This window comes from Esox lucius, chromosome 8 (genome assembly GCF_011004845.1).
Source record: "Esox lucius isolate fEsoLuc1 chromosome 8, fEsoLuc1.pri, whole genome shotgun sequence".
Taxonomy (NCBI): Eukaryota; Metazoa; Chordata; class Actinopteri; order Esociformes; family Esocidae; genus Esox; species Esox lucius.
Window position 1 is genome coordinate 12,663,788 of NC_047576.1, and position 21,569 is coordinate 12,685,356.

The 21,569-nt window shown below is 39.6% G+C and overlaps 2 protein-coding genes across 2 annotated transcripts; one reads left to right on the top strand and one right to left on the bottom strand.

The window, feature by feature from the left end:
- Nucleotides 1-388: 388 nt before the first annotated feature.
- Nucleotides 389-14,814, bottom strand: pias4a (protein inhibitor of activated STAT, 4a). The gene is made up of 11 exons (XM_010871684.5): nucleotides 14,570-14,814; nucleotides 13,278-13,656; nucleotides 12,993-13,077; nucleotides 12,857-12,898; nucleotides 11,556-11,646; nucleotides 10,583-10,711; nucleotides 7,811-7,916; nucleotides 7,648-7,721; nucleotides 7,364-7,524; nucleotides 4,135-4,286; nucleotides 389-3,823 (listed from the first exon to the last, which is right to left on the bottom strand). The coding sequence occupies exons 1-11, from the start codon at nucleotides 14,594-14,596 to the stop codon at nucleotides 3,576-3,578; spliced, it is 1,494 nt and encodes a 497-aa protein (XP_010869986.1). The 5' UTR covers nucleotides 14,597-14,814; the 3' UTR covers nucleotides 389-3,575.
- Nucleotides 14,815-16,875: 2,061 nt separating this feature from the next.
- foxq2 (forkhead box Q2) lies at nucleotides 16,876-19,541 on the top strand. The gene is made up of 2 exons (XM_010871686.3): nucleotides 16,876-17,999; nucleotides 19,046-19,541. The coding sequence occupies exons 1-2, from the start codon at nucleotides 17,559-17,561 to the stop codon at nucleotides 19,418-19,420; spliced, it is 816 nt and encodes a 271-aa protein (XP_010869988.2). The 5' UTR covers nucleotides 16,876-17,558; the 3' UTR covers nucleotides 19,421-19,541.
- The last annotated feature ends 2,028 nt before the right edge of the window (nucleotides 19,542-21,569 follow it).

The window sequence follows — 21,569 nt, forward strand, 5'->3', positions numbered from 1 at the left end:
TTTTTAGCGCTTGTCTTCAAAAATAAATGTCAAGGTGTGGACAATCTAACCTTTGGAATAACTGGCATCATTTTAACAATTAAGTGTTCTCTTTCGAACATCTATTTTCCCATAATGGGATAAGCCAAAATGACTTTGCAGACAATTAGATTTTTACAAAATTGATTTTAATTTTAATTAATCCCACACGTCAATAACAGGTGTTTGAATACAATTATTTAGAATTTTACAGTTCTTTTTAACAGAGACAAATGTGTCCCTGAGACCAGCGTCAGGTACAGGACATTACACCAATCGACACCGCAACCACCACTTACAATTCCACACTGGTATTTGTGATTTCATTGTGTATGACTTTTGGAACAACTGGAGGCGATTCAAAGCTTAATAAAATATTATTTTAATTTTATTGTCTTTTAATATGAACATATAAAAAGACACAACAAACAAAACATTTACATCATGGATTGCAAGCCACTGCCCATGCTACCTTAAGCATTATAATAATAAGAAGGGAAGCCACTATCAAGACCTGACCCTCCATTTGCCTAAAATCAACCACGGCCCCATATCCAGGTTTCACCTGCATCTGGCTCAGTTCCTTAGCAACACCATGTACTTCTCCCCCTCCCTTTCACGATATGAAAAAGCTTGAGAAAATCTGTTATCTGCGCAGTGATGTTCTACACTTTTGCACTTATAAATTAAAAGAATGTAAAACTTTAATCTTGAGTCATTTCTGTTGAATAGATTGGCTTATTTGAAGATGGAATTAACGTAATACATGTTGCTTGATGAATTAATCATACAACTACAGTCATATTCCAGGACACAGCTAGGATTTGAGGTTTTTTGACAGAGTAAGTGCCATTAATGAATGTGGGTTAGCCTATGTTTACAGAACTAATTTATCGGTATAACAATCCACAAACTATATGGAAACATCATGAGTACTGCAGAAAAGTGGAAGACCAGGTTTACATAAAGACTACATCCCATTGTTTCCTCAGTCAATACCATTTCACGATTAGATTAAGTATACTACTACTCCTTGCACGCAATGTCTATGAAAGTCTGAATTCAAGATGATCATACATCTTGTCAATATGCCTGTGTTATAGTCAAATGCATGTATAACCAATACCATGAGAATTGTGAAAATTGAAAAAAAAGACTGATTGAAAAATATATATCAGAAATCTCTACAGTACAGACTGAAACCAGGACTATAATAGAAGGGATAAATCAAATGGCCAGGAATGTAAATAAAAGGAGAGATTTCAACTAGTCTCTGGAGCCTAAATCTCTCAACAATTGATACCCAAAATATGAACCGTGTTTATTACAAATTCAACTGTGCCTGTGAAAAAAGCTCCTTTGAAACAGCTATTATAGATGCATGTTTAAGCTACTAGTAGAGGACAATCTAGGAACCACGCTAGAATTGTCTGAATGGATTCGATAACAATAAATAGAACACTACGTTTCTTTCAGTGGGCACCGCAGCTGTTATATGCATTAGCCATGTCGTGTAGCCAGCAACTGTCCAATTAACACATCACCCATGTCGCAAACTTAATTATACATTTCTCCAGTATAGGAAACTTACTGTAATGCATGGTATCAGAAAAATGCATGCGAAAAGTGGTCATATGGTTGGTTGGTGTTGCCAATTTTTGGTTTATCGTCCCAACTCTGCGATAACAAAAGTTGATTTCTGAGAGCAATATCGTTGAACATGGGAGGCGACAGGCTGTGTTACTGGTTTGAACTGCATGGTTTACTCAGAGGAAAATAAAAGGAACCTGTCTTCTGATGTCAGGTCCATGCCTGGATTACCTCATCTACTGTTTTTTCATTCACAACAAAAGTCCCAACCTCAATTGTTCTGCTACCCCTTAGTTGGAAATTTGTGCACAGCGCTGAGCTGTATGCAAATGGCTCTGTTACAGCACTTCTCCATTCCAACATATATACAATTTAACACAAACTGCCATTCAAATAAAACAGAGTTAAGAAACCAATTATCAATAAATACCATACTCTAGACAAAGAAATTAAGTCAAAAGGGATGTCAACACTCACAAATTAATGACAAATAATGCATTTTCTTACTGGGACTTTCTGTGTAGAACAGCTCAACTAGCCAAACAACTGTGGAGTCCAACCTCCACCAATCTTAACTCAAAGGCACCCAAATCTGACCTAACAAAAATAGATAATTGACACAAATCCGATTTGGCACAATTGCCTCAATATGATTTTGAATAGTTGTGTGTGGTTACTAATATTTGTGACATCATTCTTTAGTCAGGGCCATGTTAAATAGCCTTGTTAAACAATTCTCAGCAAAGAAAAACGAGTTTGGTTCACAACACTGCAAATCGCTTATGAAATCCAGGGGAAAAGATTGAATGCAGTAGTGTTGAACTGTTGAAAACTGGCATGAAAGCAGCAAGTGAAAAAAAAATAACCCCATCCTGCATTTGTTTCTTGATCAATATGAACAACACTGGCAACACAGAATGTTGGGCAGAATCTGAAAAGGGTATGTTTCAAAACATCAAACGGTAACTGCTCATCTTAACTAACCTGCCGCAAGCAATCGTGGGTCATATTTAGTAGACACAAATGAAACAAAAATGCTCCAAACAGTGTGAAACAGGGAGGTACACTATTTTTGTCCAATAAGGAACTTCTGTTTTGTTGTTACAAACCATTTTTGCTTTGTGTGCGCTAGTAAACTCAACCAAAATGCTATTAAATGGGTTCAATTTGTTTTAAAATCAAGGTGAGCAGGTGGGAAAAGTAATAAAAAAGTAGACCCTCCTGTTAAAATACTATAGCCAACTTAGTTCAGGTGCTATTATCTCTGGTCAAGTAAGTTTGCGGTGTATGACTGAGGTAGGTTGTCAGCATTTAAAGACAAACTAAAATGGGGGAAGTATCAAACCCAAAGTTTAGGAATTTATGTGATAAAAAAACAACTTATTTTGAAACACTGTTAGTCAGAGCCCATTGCTTTGTCTACATTGTCTGAATACATTAAATAGAACAAAAGAAAACGTTGGTGTTGTTCAATTTCATCATATTCCAGAAAGATTGAGTCTGTGGTTTGCCCCAAATTCTTCATATTAGGTTATTTTTGACCTCTTACTACAACTGAACTACAGAGGAGGCTCCATATGCCACTGGCCACACACCAAATGCTTGTAGCTTTGAGCTAAAGTTCAAAGTCAAAATCAAATAAAAAGTACACAGGTGAGGGGGAAAATAGCTTGAGAGGTGGTTACTGTTTCTGACCCTCCAATGGAGGATATAGGATTTGAATGCTGGAAGGGGCACGGCCACAAGTGTTAGGGAGCTGTTGTTTCCAGTGGTGTATAGAGGAAGCCTAAACACTCCAGAGGTTGACAGTGCATGTATGTGCATGTGAGTGTCTGTGTGTGGATAAACAGAAGTGGGGGCGGGCGGGCAGGCAGGCAGGCAGGGGATGTAGTAGGGACTAATGATTTCCTGTCTTCCAGTCTAGCCCAACCCCCTTCTCTCACTAAGTCTGTGGGTCAGTCCGCCAGTCAGTAGGCAGTGACCAGGTCCTTGTCATAGTCGTATCGGCCCCTCTTGGGTGCAGGGCTGTCCTGGCTGTCCTCAGTGTCATCGCTGTCTCCTCCAGCCCCTCCCCCCTCTTCTTCCTCCTCAGAGTCCAGAGTCAGATCTACCACCACCCCTCCGCCCGCACCCCCTGCCGTGGACCCTGCTCCCGACTTCCCCGTCTGGCTTGTGCTGCTGTGGGCCGGGGAGTGACCGTTTACCTCAGGGACACCTGGGAATGGGGTACAGGTTCACACACCATTACAAACCAATGTTTTAAAATCAATACACACATATACACACATGCATATACACACATACATATACACATATATACACACACATACATATATACATATATACATATACACATATATACACACATATATACACACATATATACACACATATATACACACATATATACACACATATACATATACATATACGTATGGCCTATTCTGGTGGCATAAAAAATTATAGTCTATCTGCTTGTGGCATAAAGGTGTAAGGTAACAACAGACCCATCTGTCATGCACTTACATATATCTACTACAGGGTAGTCAGGCGTGTTGCTGCGTTCCCGCTCTCTGTCCCTCTCCTTTTCATCTCTGATGGGCCTCCATGAACCATCAGTCAGATACTCAATCTCCTCAATATCCTCATGGGTCTCTTTTAAGATCTCAGATGCCAGCCTGGAGACATGGAGACAGAGACATAAGTACATATATCACACCAGGGGACACAACCAGTGACTGGATGCGTCCCAAAACACAACTTAAAACTAGAATCCTAAGTAGCAATAAACACATACAGTGGCGATGCATCATTCAGGGCAAACTGGCAGAGCACAAACAGTTATTCTGGCATTGGTATGAATATACTGACTTATTTCAGTTTTTGTATTTTCAATAATTTGGCACATTTCTAAAAGCATGTTTTTGCTGAATTGTCATTATCTGGTAGTGTGTAGATGGAAAGGCTGCGTCTGATTGGCTCAGAGGGATTTCTAAAAGCATGTTTTTGCTGAATTGTCATTATCTGATAGTATGTAGATGGAAAGGCTGCGTCTGATTGGCTCAGAGGGCTGTCACTCATGGGGACACTATGTCACTATAGAATTTACTGGAGCACAGAGCTGGCCCCTTGGACGCTTTCAAAGCACTGCCCAAAGCACAAGGTAATTGGCAAGAGATAAAAACTGTTAATTATGTTATATATCCTCTAGCTTTTAGTTCTAGTTAAGCAGTCAATGTGGTTCATGTTTACAATCTACCAGCAAATCTTTTTCAAATCACATGGAACTCCAGTAAAAATTTATCAGTGCTCATCAGTAAATGTGTACATAATGTAAACATGACATGTAATTGGAGCTGGAAAGCAGCGACTAAAAGCTAAAACTAAAAGCGTTCTTGACCAAGAACTACTTTGTTTCCCCAGTCTACTACAGTACTCGGCGGAGAGCGTTTCACAGATTTAAAACATCGGATAAGTTCGCCCCAAAATGATTGACAACATTCTTGGTCAAGTGAACAACAATGATTTCAATAATTACAGTTTGCCTATGAACTTCCATAGTTCTCATGTTTACCTTAGGTTGGAGCCTATTTTCATTGTAATATCACTTAGTGTATATTGTAAGTTTCTAAGCCATAAAAGCAGATGGCACGCACGCACACCCTTAATAAATGTCTCATGAATTTCTACTGTTGTGTTAAAATAATTCTATTTACAATACTGTTTCCAAAAAGTTGGGATGCTGGGCAAAATGTAAATAAAAACCGAATGCAATGATGTGCAAATCATGTAAACCCTATATTCAAAGGAAAATTGTACAGCATATCAAAAAAAATAACAGAATTTTTCTTTCTAGAAAAATATATGGGCACTTCGAATTTTATTCCAGCAACACAATTCAAAAATGTTTGGACAGAGGCAGCAAAAGACTGGAAATGTTGTGTAATGCTAAAAAACTAGACCTGGTAGAATATCAAAACTAATTAGGTCAATTGGCAACAGGTCAGTAACATGATTGGGTATTAAACAATCATTCCAGAGAGGATGGCACTGTCAGAAGTGAGGATGGTGAGGGGTTCACCACTCTCTGAAAGACTGTGAGCAAATGGAGCAACAATTTAAGAATGCCCAAAATAAAATTGCAAAGAGTTTGGGGATTTCATCATTTATGGTACAGGCAGAGAATACAGAGAAATCTTGGCTTGCAAGGGACCAGTCCGAAAACAAAAGTGTTGCGTTAATAATTTTGTTCAGTGTATAAACAAAATCCAGAAATGCTGCCACGTTCTCTGGGTCCGAGCTCATTTAAGATGGACTAGGGCGAAGTGGAAAACTGTCCTGTGATCTGACAAATTAAAATTAGATTTTAATAAAATTTTTAGGTATCATTGATGCCGGATCCTCAGCGCTAAAGAGGACAGGGACCATCCGGCTTCTTATCAGCATACAGTTCAAAGCAAACATCCGTGATGGTATGGGGGTGCATTAGTGAACATGGTATGGGTGACTTGCACATCTGTGAAGGCACCATTAATGCTGAACATATACAGGTTTTGGAGCAACATATGCTGCAATCCAGATATACTGTCTTTTTCAGGAAAGGCCTTGCTTATTACAGCAAGACAATGCCAAACCACATTCTGCACATATTACAACAGCATAGCTCTGTAGTTAAAGAGTTGGTGCTAAACTACCCTGCCTGGAGTCCAGACCTGTCACCAATTTTAAACATTTGACTTTATGAAACAAAAAAATACCACAAAGGAACAGCCAAACTGATGAACAGCTAAAAAATCCTACGTGAAGCTAGAATGGGAATACATTTCACTTTCAAAACTACAACAATTGGTCTCAGTTCCCAAAGGCTTATATAGTATTGTTAAAAGATGAGATGCAACACATTAATAAACATGCCCCTGTTCTAACTTTTTTGAAACATGTTGCTGGCATCAAATTAAAAGGCATGTATTGTTCCTAAAACAATATCATTTCTCAGTTTCAACATTTTCATGTGTTCACTACTATTTACAATTAAATATAGGTATAAGTGATTTGCACATTATTGCATTCTGTTTTTATTTGCATTTTATGCAGCGTCCCAACTTTTTGTACTATATTCCTGAACATAAGAGACAATAGACCTATTGAACATTTTCATCTAGCCAAAAGTAGATGAACCACTACAAGTTAAAACAGGAGTCTACGAATTGCTCCAAAAAATGCAATGTTTCCCCCCCCCCCCCCCCAACATCGATCAAGCAAAGACCCATGCAAATACCCCTAAAGGGTTGTTTCACCCAAATTACACATTGTTTTTGTATGCTGTAGGTGGTCTGTCAACATGGTCTGATAGCAACCCATAACCCTGGCAGTGACTTTCTGTAGTATTAACATGTCTGATACTAGCAAATGTTCATGATTCATATTTAAAAAATCATCCATGTGACATCTTTAGTTACACAATTATAGATACTTTTAAATTGTTGGAACATAAGTGGAAATAAACGCGACTATCGGTTGTATTATTTAAATGGGATTCATGGCGCACATGCTAAATGTGTGACACAAACAAAACCAAAATACAGCTCATGGTCACAGCTTGTCCATAGCCTAGTTACCGGCTAAGTAAACCAACAAACAAGTTTCGAGTTTGGGTGAACTCTCCCTTTAAAAGGAAGCATCGTTCTCAAATTCCTGCTGAGTGAGTGGTAGTGATGCTGCTATTAAGTGACAAGCCCCAGCATGCTCAACTCACCCATCGATGGTGAGCAGCTCGAAGGGAGCCTGTTTGTCACACACAGGGCAGGTCCACGTGGGTTTCTTCTCATTCATCTGCAGAAAGAATATGGCGTCGAAACACTGCAGGTGGGCACAGGTCAGCACCCGACACGGCACACCTATCCGCATCTTCACCAGCTGAGAGGAGGAAATTGAGATGTTTTTAAGCGTAGGGCAGAGGAAGCATACTGGGTTGTAGCCTGTTCCTAAGAAATGGAAGCATTTCTGTCTAGATGTCAGAGCGGTTATGTAAATACTCACAGGACAGATGAGGGAAACCCGTAACCCTGTGGTGGCGATCTCACTCTCTGGATCAAATCGTAGCTTGTCTTGGACTGGACAGAGTACCGGGAAAATGGGTGTAAACATGACTAATATGCATTAGCGCATGATGAAGAACAGAAAACAAAAATGGCTTACTTACTGCGTTCACGACAGCGTTCTGCACTCTCAACCGAGCAGTGTTTGAGTTGGCTGAAAAGTTCTGCTGATGTGAAGACCCTCACTAAATATACTGCCACTGAGTAGCGCTGCACACAGGACAGGATGACATAGGGACTAATTACTAATCAAAATAAACACACTTGAAATTGGGGTGCAAATGACATTAAGAAAAAAAATATTCGACTGAAACTTGTAAAATGTAAATCATGTATCAGTAAATCACAAACCGCTCCCAATCAGCAACAAAACAAGAATTTAGGATTACAATGCTATAATGCTCTAAGAAGAATGATTAAGCAGATAATTAGCTGGCAAAGCATTGCAAGAGAAGGAAACACTAATACAAAATCTCATTATAGATAGTAGTGGTCATAATTGCATCCAACCAAGAGAAGCAAATCAAGCTAATTAGCTAATGCTAAATTTGCAGTTCTCAAACCAATCCTGGGGATTATTCGAGAGTCCACATAAACTTGTCAACTAAATATCTGGCTCAACTACATGAAAAAGGTCACTTAGTTCAGGGCTACAACCAAATTGTAAGCAATCCAGGAGTCCCCAGGAGAGATGAGAACCATTGCCAGATATCTAAACAAAAAGAGTTGTTTAATGACCTGGTGCATCTTTGTATGATTGACTCATATATGGAGATGTACCGATACCACCTTTTCATTGTCAATACCGATTTCGAGTACTGAACCGAGTATCTGCCGACACAGCGCACCGATCTGATACTGACATTTCTAATTTAAGTGCTATGATGGCAATCATTCTTTTACATGACTGAAATATATACCATACAATATTTTATTAGCAACTTCCTCAATATTTAAGATATTGGAACTTACACCATTTTAACAATTTTAAAATACACTTCAAGGTAGAGTAAGGAATTTGTGGAAATTGAATAGCAATGTAGATCTGTACTGGACAAATAAGTCACTGCAGAGAAAATTAGGCATGTGAAATAAATATACAAGCATTTTCTTATCATTTGGTTAAATGTCACCAATCACAACTTGATCAGTAGCACTAGAATAACATTAGGCGTTTTAGGAGATACAGTAAACTCTGGCTATTCGATTGAAAATGAAAATAAAAGGAAAGGCTGTACAGCACCAAACATAGGCTTGTTATTTAGTTTCAAATCTGAAATGATTAGACATTGCACAGTTAAATGTGATGTATTTTCAATTAGCCTGGTATTATAGTTCATGCCAATTGCTTACACCCTGAAAGTGAATGCTTAAAGAAAAGCATTAAAACCTTAACTTTTGTAACTATGCCTTAAACAAAGGCACCAAAAGTACAAACATTTTCTGCTTTGCACTTTATCTGCAATTGTGCAACACACTTTGCAAAACACTACACACATTGTTTCTTACATTAGACACTTCAAGTATGAAATATCTTGCAACCATTGGGAACACCATTGGGAATTCAAAATACAAAACATACTTGAAATTATCAAAACCCACACACACAGAGTAATTGAACACCAACTGGTCTCAGCCTAAGCACTACAAACAGACAACAGGCAAGCTCCCCATTTTGTGAGAACTCTGCAAACTTGGAGACAGAGAGACAGACAGTAGTAGGAGATGGATGAGGACAAGTACAAAGGGGACCAGGCAATAGACAGAGACATATTTCAACAACATTAAGGCCACTTTGGTGAACCTCCTGCCTCTTCTGCAAGCAATGAAAGAGGCATGTGGAGACATTGAGGTGGAAATGGAACGCAAGGTGATATTTTCCCTCTTGCCTAGCCAGGGATGACACTGCCTGTGATGTGGATGAGGTGTTCTTTGTATTATTTCTATTTCTGGGACTTTACAATAACATTTTGTATAGACGAACTGTAATTCTACTTTTCGTTTTGTGTTTTTGTTGTTGTAGAAACCTGCAATGGCAGACAAATAAGCTGTATATATTTTGAAGCCTTTCTATCTTTGTGTTCATTGAAATGTGAGTAGAGGTACTGGAACAATCTTTCACAGAAGCTTGTATGAGAAAATTACAGACTGCAGTGTTTTCTATAAAGTACAGTGTGTTCAAATGGTTCATGCTTGTATCATTCTCCTGTAAAAATGACATTTTGAAAAAGGATTAGGTTTTGATTCCAGAGTTTCATTTTGACATAAAAGTGAGATGGTTTTCCAAATGTTGGGTCTTATTTGGCTTGTGTGGAGATTTCTGGCACAATGAGCCAAATTCTGCAACAAGTGTGTAAGCAATCAGCAAAAACTGTAACTAGCTAAGTTAGCCAACTTAGTTAGCGTTATCCAACTTAGCTAGCTGGCATGAGCCACCTAGCCTAAGCTTCTTTACAGTCACCCCTTGAAAGTCTTGCTTTGCAAAACTTACATCTACTAATAACTGCAATAACGTAACTAGGGGCAGTTTCAATTGTAAAGTCTAGTGCCTGTTAGACAATGTTGTGATTGAACGACAAGCTACACAGGCCAACTCGTGTGAAATGTGGATTTTAAAATTGTTTCACTAGAAAAACTATTTAAAAATGTGTCCATTTGTCAGACCTCAACTGAGAACAGCAACAGCTATCATCGAAAGACGCTAACATTAGACCAACACCAAAATAAACCACACCATTTTAGATTCTTGTCATGGAAGTAACCCAAAAACAGTTTGGAATAGAGCAGCGGGCAATAACATTGTGTATGTGTACAGTTTACTTTAGATGTGCATGCAGAAATCAATGTCTATTTGTTGATGATAATTAAAGACTAACCTTCCCGAAGTTGCCCCATGTGACAGTGACTCGGTTGGTAGCAGTTGAGAGGTGTAACCACGGTGTAATGTTGACTGGGCGACAGGGCCGACGCGGCTCCACGCCTGGCTTATTAGACGGGTAGTAACCCTGTATAGTACAAATAAATATATATACAGTATCGCACAAAAGTGAGTACACCCCTCACATTTTTGTAAATATTTGATTATATCTTTTCATGTGAGAGCACTGACGAAATGACCCTTTGCTGCACTGTAAAGTAGTGAGTGTACAGCTTGTATAACAATGTAAATTTGCCTTCAAAATAACACAACACACAGCCATTAATGTCTAAACCGCTGGCAACAAAAGTGAGTACACCCCTAAGTGAACATTTCCAAATTGGGCCCAAGTGTCAATATTTTGTGTGGCCAACATTATTTTCCAGCACTGCCTGAACCCTCTTGGGCATGGAGTTCACCGGTTGCCACTGGAGTCCTCTTTCACTCCATGACAACATCACAGAGCTGGTGGATGTTAGAGACCTTGTGCTCTTCCACCTTCCGTTTGAGGATGCCTCACAGATGCTCAATAGGGTTTAGGCCTGGAGACATGCATGGCCGGTCCATCACCTTTAACCTCAGCTTCTTTAGCAAGGCAGTGGTCGTCTTGGAGGTGTGTTTGGGGTTGTTAACATGTTGCATTGCATCTGGGATCTCAAGGAATTGAAGATGGTCAACCAAAACGGGAGTTATTTTAAGGGGACAGCAAATGTACACTGTTATACAAAATGTACACTCACTACTTTACATTGTAGCAAAGTGTCATTTCTTCAGTATTGTCACATGAAAAGAATCAAATATTTGCAGAAAAGTGAGGGGTGTACTCACTTTTGTGAGACACTATGTCTAGCAGCCAATACATTTTCCCATTAGGATATGTTGGTTGATTGATTTGTTTGTATGCCTGATGATTCCCCATCTTCACTACTTACCGGTACATGACAGTAAGACTGGTTGACTTTGACAGCAATGTTGGGAGGATACTGATCTTCCTGGACACCAATGGAGTCTGTGTAACAGATTCTGAAAATGACAATAACAACAGCAAAGGAGGTTACAATTTGTTATCAGAGTTAACTAAGTAGCAACATTCAGTATTAAAGCCTGTTACCCACAGTTCAGCGGATATAGTTTAGTGCATCGACAGAACAGGGTTATAACTAGGGCTTTGACAAAGCCGTTCTTCATGAATGGCTGACAATTTTTGTCATTACAAATGTTTTGTTTGGACTTTCACTGTTGACAAGGGCTTCGAAGTGGGAAACTAGACAGTTTCTCAAAAAGAAGTTTCTAAAATGTTATGCCAAAAATACATCCATAACTTTATGGGGAGTTTTGTCAAATAATAAAATCAACGACAAGCCTGACAATAACCATCATTTAACTCAATCTGTGTCTCTGAAATTGGCCCTAAAGGTCTTAATGTTACCCTGGTGATAAGAGGTTGAAGTTTGGCTATTAAACTGACTAACAAATGTCACTTCAATCCATACGTTGATAATAAAGCCTAACCTCTGTGCTGTATCTGCAAGGTGTTAACTGTGCAGGTTCCAAGATCACATTGTGCAGATTATTGCAAAAAAAAAAAAATAATCCTTTGTGAGTCAGTCAATTATTCATTAATATCAATTTTGGAGGCGGATAAAATGTTTCAGTGCTACAGAGATTCACATTAATTCATGCAAGGAGAAGGCAGAGATATAGCATCATTGTCTTGCGGTTTTCTGAACTCTTTCCTTTAGGTGAGAATGGAGCACCTTTGAAAGTTTCCATGGCAGAGTCAAACCACAAGGAGTAAAAGCAGAAAAACTAGATTTACTACTGAAAACAAAAAAATGCTACTAGCAAAACTGTCAACATTATGACCAGAAATGATGTTTCACTATAACTAAGGATAAAATATAAATTTGTATCTGAAGTGTCTTTCCACTCTAAATGTCTGTTGCATGTGCACAGCGACCAATTTTTATTATAATTTTATACATTTTATGGTTCAGGACATGAATCAGCTGAATGACTCCATAAAGATGTGCTGCCCATTTCTTATTAAAAATAGGTTTGATCAAAACAGACCACCACGGGTAACTTATGTCCTACTTTGTGATCTTAAGTTTCTAGACAGGCAGAAACCAATTATCATAAATAGGCTACTGCTGCATATTTGACATGTGTATTATCAGTAGAATTATAGAACAGTTAGATGCAAAATTGTCGAGGACTCTTGTAAACCCACCTGAGAACCACCTGGATTGCCTTCATTCCGGGTCGAAGCTCACTGAAACAACAAGGAAAAGGTCAAGGTACCCTCAGTGCACATTCATAGGAACATAGGCTTTAGAATACACAAAACTTCTAAGTGTCATTCTCACGTTGAGTTTCTGACTTGGTCCGCTTGACTCTGTGTTAATTCAAATACACACTGACTGTCCTGCAGTTTCTCGCTGTTCTGGGCAACTGCAAGGACAGATGTGAGAGAAGGAAAACAGAAACAAAAAAATGACACTGGTTTCATAATGTCAGAAATGCCCTGAACATTGTTCATAGTCATGCCACTGAATGTTTCCATCATTAATCAACAAATAGGGCTGGGGGGTCATACTTTGGTCACACAAAGCCAACCTTTCCCCTAAATCTCACTGTCAAAAATCACTCACTTAGCTCTGTTGGTGGCAGCAACGTCTCCAGAGTTTGGTAGAACGGCAGCGACACTAGCTTGACCTCAGCTGCAGGGGTGGAGGACAGTTTAGGGATGCTGCTGAGGTAGTCTGCGCCCTGAGTGCCAGTGGGGGACGAACTGAGGGATGAGTAGGCCACAGGGACCCCCTCCGGGCGCCGGGCAGCTAGCCAACCGGAGGCCTTTGGGAAGCGTGACTCGTAGAGCTGTCGCACGTTCTTCAGCAGCTCCGGGCTGTACTCTGTCTGCACCAGTCTCAGCGCCCGTCCCACCAGGTCCTGCTTCAGACCACTCTTACTGCGGCCCATGGAGGCCAGCAGGGTCTGCAGGTCAGACACCCGGAAACTCTTCACCATGTTCTGCGGGAAAGACAAAAAAGGAGAGAGCAACAGGAAGATGGGAGGTTTTGGTTGACCATCTTCAATGCCTTGTGATCCCAGATGCAATGCAACACTACAAAATAAAAGTGGACATGTGCATAGAGAGGCTTAGCAAACATACATTTACTGCTGTTATGGACATCATTACTGGGTTTCTTATTTAAAGTGGTTAAAATGTAGTCCTTAACGAATATGTTAATTAAGCACAGGGAGCATGTCAACTTTGGAGATTGTGGCTGGGTTAAAATATCTCTCCAGTTTACTTGATCTGAACAAAATTTCAATACCTTCAATAACGCCAGATACTCACGTATATTATCTTACCAGTGATCTGCATCAGTGAATCTCTTTGATCAATTTAATTCACAGCTCGTGTAACATGCGTACAGTAACATTCTGGCTGTTTTGCTCAGACAGCGTGCGTGCAGAGGTGGACAGCAGCATTGGGCAAATGCCTTGTCTGACAACAGAGCTGAGGCTAGGCTAGTACGCTAACTCCACTTGCTCTGTTGTCAACCACCACCCCCCACACCCCGCCTCCCCCAACAGTGAAAATACGTAATTTTGACAAATAAAAAGGGACAGTAGAGGGACCCATCGAATGTTTAATGCAATATTTCGTTTAAGCCTTGAATGATACAATGTCGCGCCTCCTCCCTGCTGGCGAATGGTTTATGGTCTCATCATTCATTTTCCATGTCCCTGCTACAGGCTAGCTAGACGCACTTAGCAGAGAAGGTAAACCAGTTCCAATATTATACCCGTGAATACACAATCAAAGGTAAACCCATGTATACATTATTTATAGGACACCCTTACAGTTTCCCTGCCTAACCGGCGATTTCCCACGCTACCCTTTTCTATTAACCTGGGCGAGCGGTGCTCTCCTTACCATCGCTTCCACCAGTTCGGCCGCCATCTTTCACACAGCAGCCCCGCGAGAGCCAGAGCCGAAAGGTAGTCCTTCACCAATGAGAAGCAGAAAGGACGCTGCTCGACGGTTCTCTACTTCCAATAGCAGCGCAAATCCACAACAAGCTTCAAGCAGTGCCTTGAAAGTAGGCGGCCCAGAATTGTTTTAAAGTCACAGTACACGTTTAAAAAAACACTCAGAGACAGGCCTCGCCTCTATGTTAGGCCTCACATATAAGAAAACAATAACATCCTCCAAGTTGCTGAACGGTCGGGTTTGCTGAGTTTTATACTATCGAGTCAAAGAGATTCTGCCGTTTGAAAATAATTCAAATTCATCACAAGATGAATGTTTGACCTATTAAATGGGGAGGAGCGCATGGCCCAATCAACTCCCATCCGAGTGAAATACTCCACTTCCGGATTTGCAAAGAACCATTATATTGAATAAATGCTTTGTCTATCTTTAACATATAAGCTAAATAATGACAGGGAGCCATGTCAAAATGCAGTGCTTGATTCATGTTTGGAGGAGATCTTATACTTGCTTTGCTGTTTGTAAATACAGTGTATTGACTAAGACTCTTGTTTCAAGAGCTGTAAAGTGAAAAACAATGATAATCCAGATTTCACACTCTCCGCAGATAATCCATTTCTGGAATTCCAAACTTCTTGATTTGTGATGAAGAACTGAATACTAAGCTGGTTAACGACTCATACTAACAAATGAAAGGAGATACGCTTTATCTCATACATTTCACATTCACCTCACGTTTCATGCCACGAATAGACAATTATGACAGTAAATATTAACCGAACCATGCCCTATAATTAACAGACAAGTGTACCAATAATTAATGGGCAAACTCTGCTGTATGATTATCTTACATTCACTGTACTATCACTGTGAGCTATGATATACTTGCTGCTGGTTGCCTGGACACACATTGATCAAAAAATTCTAAAACTAAATATTGTGACAGGACATTCTTGCCTCCAGTTCGGTAAAATTTCGTTTTCATGTTATAATAAACAGTATGGGGTTACGATTGTGTTGATAGCTACTAACATTACAATTACTGTTGTTCCAATTACTATTATATTGTTATTGCAATTATATATTTCTAATTATACATTTTCACATGTCTCCAAAATGTCGATTTGGATGGTACAGGCATGCAGTAGTGGTCGTTCCAAAGTATGGACAGACGAGGGCGGACGAGGGCGACATAGTTACTCTTGGTTCATCGTTTGTTATGCTTGTCCACTGTGGTTTCCGTGCCACCTACAGATTTGTATTACTGACACAAGGGAAATTCCTGAAAAGTAGCACTTTTAGTGGACTTTTGTGAGCTCTCCCAAATGAAACGAAATAAAATAAAGCAAATACAATGGATATTTTACGTAAATATGACCTATATAACTAAATGCGGTAAAATTCGTCCTCTACGGGGATCAGAGCAATGGTACTGTAAAAATACAGTTGAAGTTTAACATTAGAAGGGCTAAAGTGTTACAAAAGTGACAAATTGTCTTTTCTTTTTGGGATTGACTTTGGAATCGTATACATGTTAAGTGACCCAGAATATTATAGATTCATCTATGTCAATTACATCTGCATCCCAAATGAATGAACTTAGATCCAAGTTAAATCAACTCGAGCAAGATCAGTGCAGTTTGAGGTATTAGGTGTATGTAATCTTTTCACTTTTATTTAACTAGGTAGCGGATTTAGAACCCACTCTAATTTGCAATGACAACTTGATCAAAGACATTACAATTGCAAGACTTATTTACATATGAATACAATGAAAAACACGATGTGCAATAGAATAGACAAGAGACCGATATATTAGACCAATTAGATCAAAAGTTACACCACAGAAGGTGTTACAAATATGCAGATAAATTCAGTAGAGGGACTGTTGCTCACTATATCTGGTGGTGAATGTACATATGTAAAAGGTGCCTAGCAGGTGCAGTGATTCGGTAGCAGCCAATTTACTTTTTGAATGCGTAAGGAATAATAAAATTGTCAGGTTTTAGATATTACTGTAATTCGTTCCTGTCACTGGCAGCAGAGAATTGAAATAATGACTGCATAAGTGTTAACTTTAAAAATGACCAGAGTGAGGTATCTACCCGTGCATAGACTTCTGCTAGGCAAGCAAACATTGTGGAGCGAGCCGAGGTAGCTTTTCAACTATTGCATGTGTGCATCACTGCAACTTAACACAGAAAACGTAGTTGAGTTTAAACACTTCATGAAAACTAAATTTGTGTTTTATAACAGAATGGCTAGCAGGCCTATAAGGCGTAGGCAAGTATGCAGAGCATCGTTCATCAGATAAAAGTTTAAGGAGGGATAACTCTGTTTAAATGCCGTTTGGTACCTCTAAAGTACCCTCTCAACACCCTGTCCTAATGCTAAATCAGTGTGTTTAATCTCTCCTAATTACAAAGATTTGCTGTGGTTAATAAAATTAATCAGCCTCAATTAGACCCCCCACTTGCGCTTCTCCTGGTTCTGTTGCCCCACACTGTGACAGATAAATTCACAGACATTTAAATACTGGTACCCTCACATCTCTGATCTATTCAGATCTAGTGTTCACAAGATACACTTGATTAAGGAAACAAGACTGCGTAGATTAAAAAAACAGTTTTCTCCTTATCAGCTAGATTTGGTAAAAAGTTGAGTTTGATATGCAAAACAACTAAGAGCAAATTGAGACGATCCCTTTTAATTGTCCTAACTTGACCTTGTGACCATAGAGACTTCAGTCATTAATTTACTTAGCTGAGAGAGCATTGAGGAGCATTGCATCCTAGTTGATGTAGAACTGCTGAAGCAGTGTCCTCGACCAGCATTGTGAAATTGATCAACTAAAACACCTGTGAGGAATCTGACGGCATACATAATCTACACTGGAGGTGTTAGTGTCTGACTTAAAAATTGAAGAAGGATCATGGAGGAAAAAAGCAGCTGCAACAGTGGTCAGGAATTCCTGGGACTACGCTTCACTATAGACTACCTGCTGTACAACAAGGACAGTAAGACCATGAGAGAGGAGCCAACGTGTTCTCCAGACCTCTCACCGCAGACCTCTCACCGCCCAGTGGAGACGCAGAGGCCTGACATTCTGTCAGAGAGAGAAGGCATAGCACTTGGGAGGCATGAGATGGTTCCAGAAAGAGAGGGAGAAGAGTCAGAGGAGGAGAATGAAGAGGAGGAGGGGGGGAAAGGAGAAGCCCATGAGCTGACTACTACAGACCGCCTACAGGACAAACCCACCCAGTCCTACATTGCCCTTATCTCCATGGCTATTCTAGCTTCAGAGGAGAAAAAGCTATTGCTGTGTGATATCTACCAGTGGATCATGGATAACTACCCATACTTCAAGAGCAAGGTATGTCCAAGCGATTCCATTCCAGGTCAATTTCAAGTTGAATATTTGTCTGAATTAGGGTTGGGACCAGTTTCAATTCATTAAATGCAATTTCAATTCATTTTATATATGGACTGAATTTAACTGGAATTTATATTGTTGACTCCCTATTTTGGCAATAACCAATTACTGTAAGTCCAATCACTTTAACTGGATTACAGGAGATAAAACACTCACAGGACAAAAACACTGACTAGCAAGTGGAGTGTTTCCAAAACTTAAAGCACTCTTTTGGGACATTATTCACATTCTCCACTCTAGTCAAAGGACAGGATCTAAAAATAATCACCTTGAAGAAAATATGTTTATTTTCTCTTTTCACTATATTCCCATTGTTGACCTGTTGAAACAAGGTGGATGACCAATAATGAGGGTAATTGCTGTATGCTAGGGTGATCCTGTTGTTGCATAGAAGGTCAAATGATAACCTTTAAGGCTATAGGGTTAATCCTGTTTATTGCTGCAACTGGCTAAGAACTAAAACTAGGTCTTCAACAGGTGTAACAGCAGGTTTACCTGATGGAATTAGTAGAGTTTGACAAGATGAAAATAGTGGTTCCAGGTGGCAACCAACTCAAACAACCTTGTCCAAACATCCCCTTGACTACCATGACCACAGGGGTAAAAGGTAACTCTTAAAGTAACTGAGTAACTGAAAGGTTGTAATTTCGAATCCTAGAGCCGGTTGGAAACCAGTTTCTCAATCTACCTTTTGAGCAAGGCACTTAACTCTTAACTGAATGCATGAATCAGTACAAATATGAACCTTTTTTCACAGGAGCAGTTCCCCCGACCTTGGCACCAATTAAATAAAATGTATGGCAAATTGTTATACACAGGTTTTTATCATTAAAGCATTCATGTGCCCTCTGGATTGAACAGCGATGAAACAGCATTTACTTTTTAATCTCTTCAGGAACATTTTATGTTGAAACATTTCTGTCTCAGGATCACATACTCACCCTTAATGTCACATACAGTATGTAAACGTCATTGTCGTTGTACAGGATAAGAACTGGAGGAACAGCGTCAGACACAACCTGTCCCTGAATGAGTGCTTTATGAAGGCAGGTCGGAGTGACAACGGCAAGGGTCATTTCTGGGCCATCCACCCTGCTAGCTTCCAGGACTTTTCCAAAGGGGACTATCATCGCCGACGGGCTCGCCGCAGGATCCGAAGAGTAACGGGACAACCTCCCTATGACCTGCACACCCCATACTTCCCTCTCCACAGGCCCAGAGGGGCGCCTTGTCTGTGCTGCTCCCCGGCCCAACTTCTCTCCCAGGCCCACCCGCTGTCCTCCCTCTCAGCCAGGATCTACTGGAGCTGGGCCAGCCTGCAGGCCAGACGACACCTGGCCCTCCACGCTCCGGTTCATTAGCACCACAAAGAGTTGATCTTGGCCTGTTCTTTGCATTACTGATGGCTGAGAGAGCTGTAGTGAGTACGACTGTGACACATCTGTGGCTGGCTGGCACAAATGAAAGTACTGAAGCATCAAAGAATGATATTGCACTATTTATTGAGTGAAACGTAATAAAGCTATACCTGTATACAGTATCCCTTTTGATTAGTAGATCTACTGTATATGAAGAAAACTTTTTGTAAATATACTAATAAACATAATGTGTTATTTTCTATACTGAACGTTGTACAATTTAAATAAATAAAAACTCTCAACCATCAATACGTCAATGACTTCTATGAAAGAGAAATGAGACCGTACACAGAATTATTTATGATACCGCAAATAAATGTTACTTTAAAGTAACACATCTATACAGAATATTGTAATCCACAGATTACTGTCTGTGCTGTTAGATGACTAAACAGAAGTTTATCAAAGAATGCATTTTGTGCAACAGGGGTGCAGTGTATCGTGTGTGCGCGTGTACGTTTGTGTGTGCTTTTGTGTTGTTGTATGTCCCTGGTCGTGCCTGTGTGTGGATACTGGGTGTCAAAAGTGATCCCACTCCTGACGCCCATCCTGGTTTTAGATGCTAATTAGTCAGAGCTTCCAGGATTCCAAATCTTGTGCCCTAAGTCCAAAGAGACTAAAGCAGGCTTCCGGGATAAGCACCCGGATAATCCCAGAGATCCCAAGGAGTTTCGAAAAATAGGAAGCTTATCACACAGTGTAATCTGTAACCGCTCCTGTGGTGAAGAGCCACTGCGGGTGGTAAGGAAAGAGGGGAGGGAAAAGGGGGGAGAGAGGGGAAGTCAACATTGTTAACAGGAAGAAAAAGGGCATACAAGTCCAATTAAACTGGTTTGGAAAAGGGTGATAGAATATGCACCAATAACAAGTTATTGTTTTTCCAGGTCTGACAATGTGTAAAGGCTTGGAACACCATCTTTAATTCCCAAAGGTGAAAAACATCTTGAGTCTTTTTCATTTCATTCAGTCTTTTTCATAGTATTGTTAAATCATCATCAGAGTAATATCTGGAAATAAATGATTATCATTCAAAATAACAGTCAATCATAAGCTGTCAGTTATTCTTTCAACAGTACATTCCAACGTGATTTCAAAGGTTGACATTTAAATCCAAATATCTGCCTGTTGTTTTTTTTGAGAGGATTAGGTCAGAGATCGACTTTTCAGGCTGCTTGTTCATCTCAACTCTTGTGAGGTTTTTATTCTACTAAGTCTTTAACTCCAGACATGTGGATTAGATTCTTATTTTTTTTTAGAAATACAATGAATGTGTCTATAGGAAAAGGTAAAAATACAGTAGACTAAATGCTTCTAAAACCAAATTATTTCTATGTCTATTAGAGCTATGACAAATCCACCTAATTATTTTTTGTTCATCAAATCTTTCTAGTCATTGTGGAAAAGCTAATTGGACCACTAATTTGTTTAATTCCCATGAACGGCAATCCTCTTCAGTTCACAAGCTTTAGGGCTTTAATTCTGTTGCATATGTTTGCTGCATGCTGGCAGGAAACAAGGCGTTGAACAGGTTGCATCCCCACACATGGGCACACAACCATGTACGTACACACACACACACACACACACACACACACACACTGGGTATCACTGTTTACTACCATTTAAGACAACTATTTCCCCTAACCACTAACCCAAATCTTAACCTTTACCCTAACTGTAATTCAACTTTAACCACTAATTCTAAAATAGCCTTTTATGTTTGTGAGTGCAAATATTCTGATATCTCCAAATTTCCTGTGGTTAACTATACTTGTTAGGTTTGTTATGTATACACACACACACAATGCTATTTTGTGGTTGTGTTAAGGAGCATATTGTCAAGATGGAATATAAAGCCCCTTGTTTGACTTTAACATGATACATAAAAATAGAAATACAAAATATTTTCATATTGTGTGTATCTTTACCGAATGGTAAAGTTTTGTAATTATGTAGAGCCTAACTGTATTTTTTCTTAAATCATCATTTCAGCAAAACCAAGTCATTGCGAAGATAACATATTTTATAACATTTTTGGGTCAGTAGGTGGTGGTATTTGGGACATTGGGCTCTACTCGGTGACAAACGTTGC

Bases quoted from the DNA above. Each gene is read 5' to 3' on its own strand.
- foxq2 (XM_010871686.3), top strand. From the start codon at position 17,559: ATGGAGGAAAAAAGCAGCTGCAACAGTGGTCAGGAATTCCTGGGACTA. The intron at 18,000-19,045 runs GTATGTCCAAGC...GTCGTTGTACAG, and splicing joins ACCCATACTTCAAGAGCAAG to GATAAGAACTGGAGGAACAG.
- pias4a (XM_010871684.5), bottom strand. From the start codon at position 14,596: ATGGCGGCCGAACTGGTGGAAGCGATG. The intron at 7,722-7,810 runs GTAAGTAAGCCA...TACTCTGTCCAG, and splicing joins AGAACGCTGTCGTGAACGCA to TCCAAGACAAGCTACGATTT. The intron at 7,525-7,647 runs GTGAGTATTTAC...TCCTCCTCTCAG, and splicing joins GGGTTTCCCTCATCTGTCCT to CTGGTGAAGATGCGGATAGG.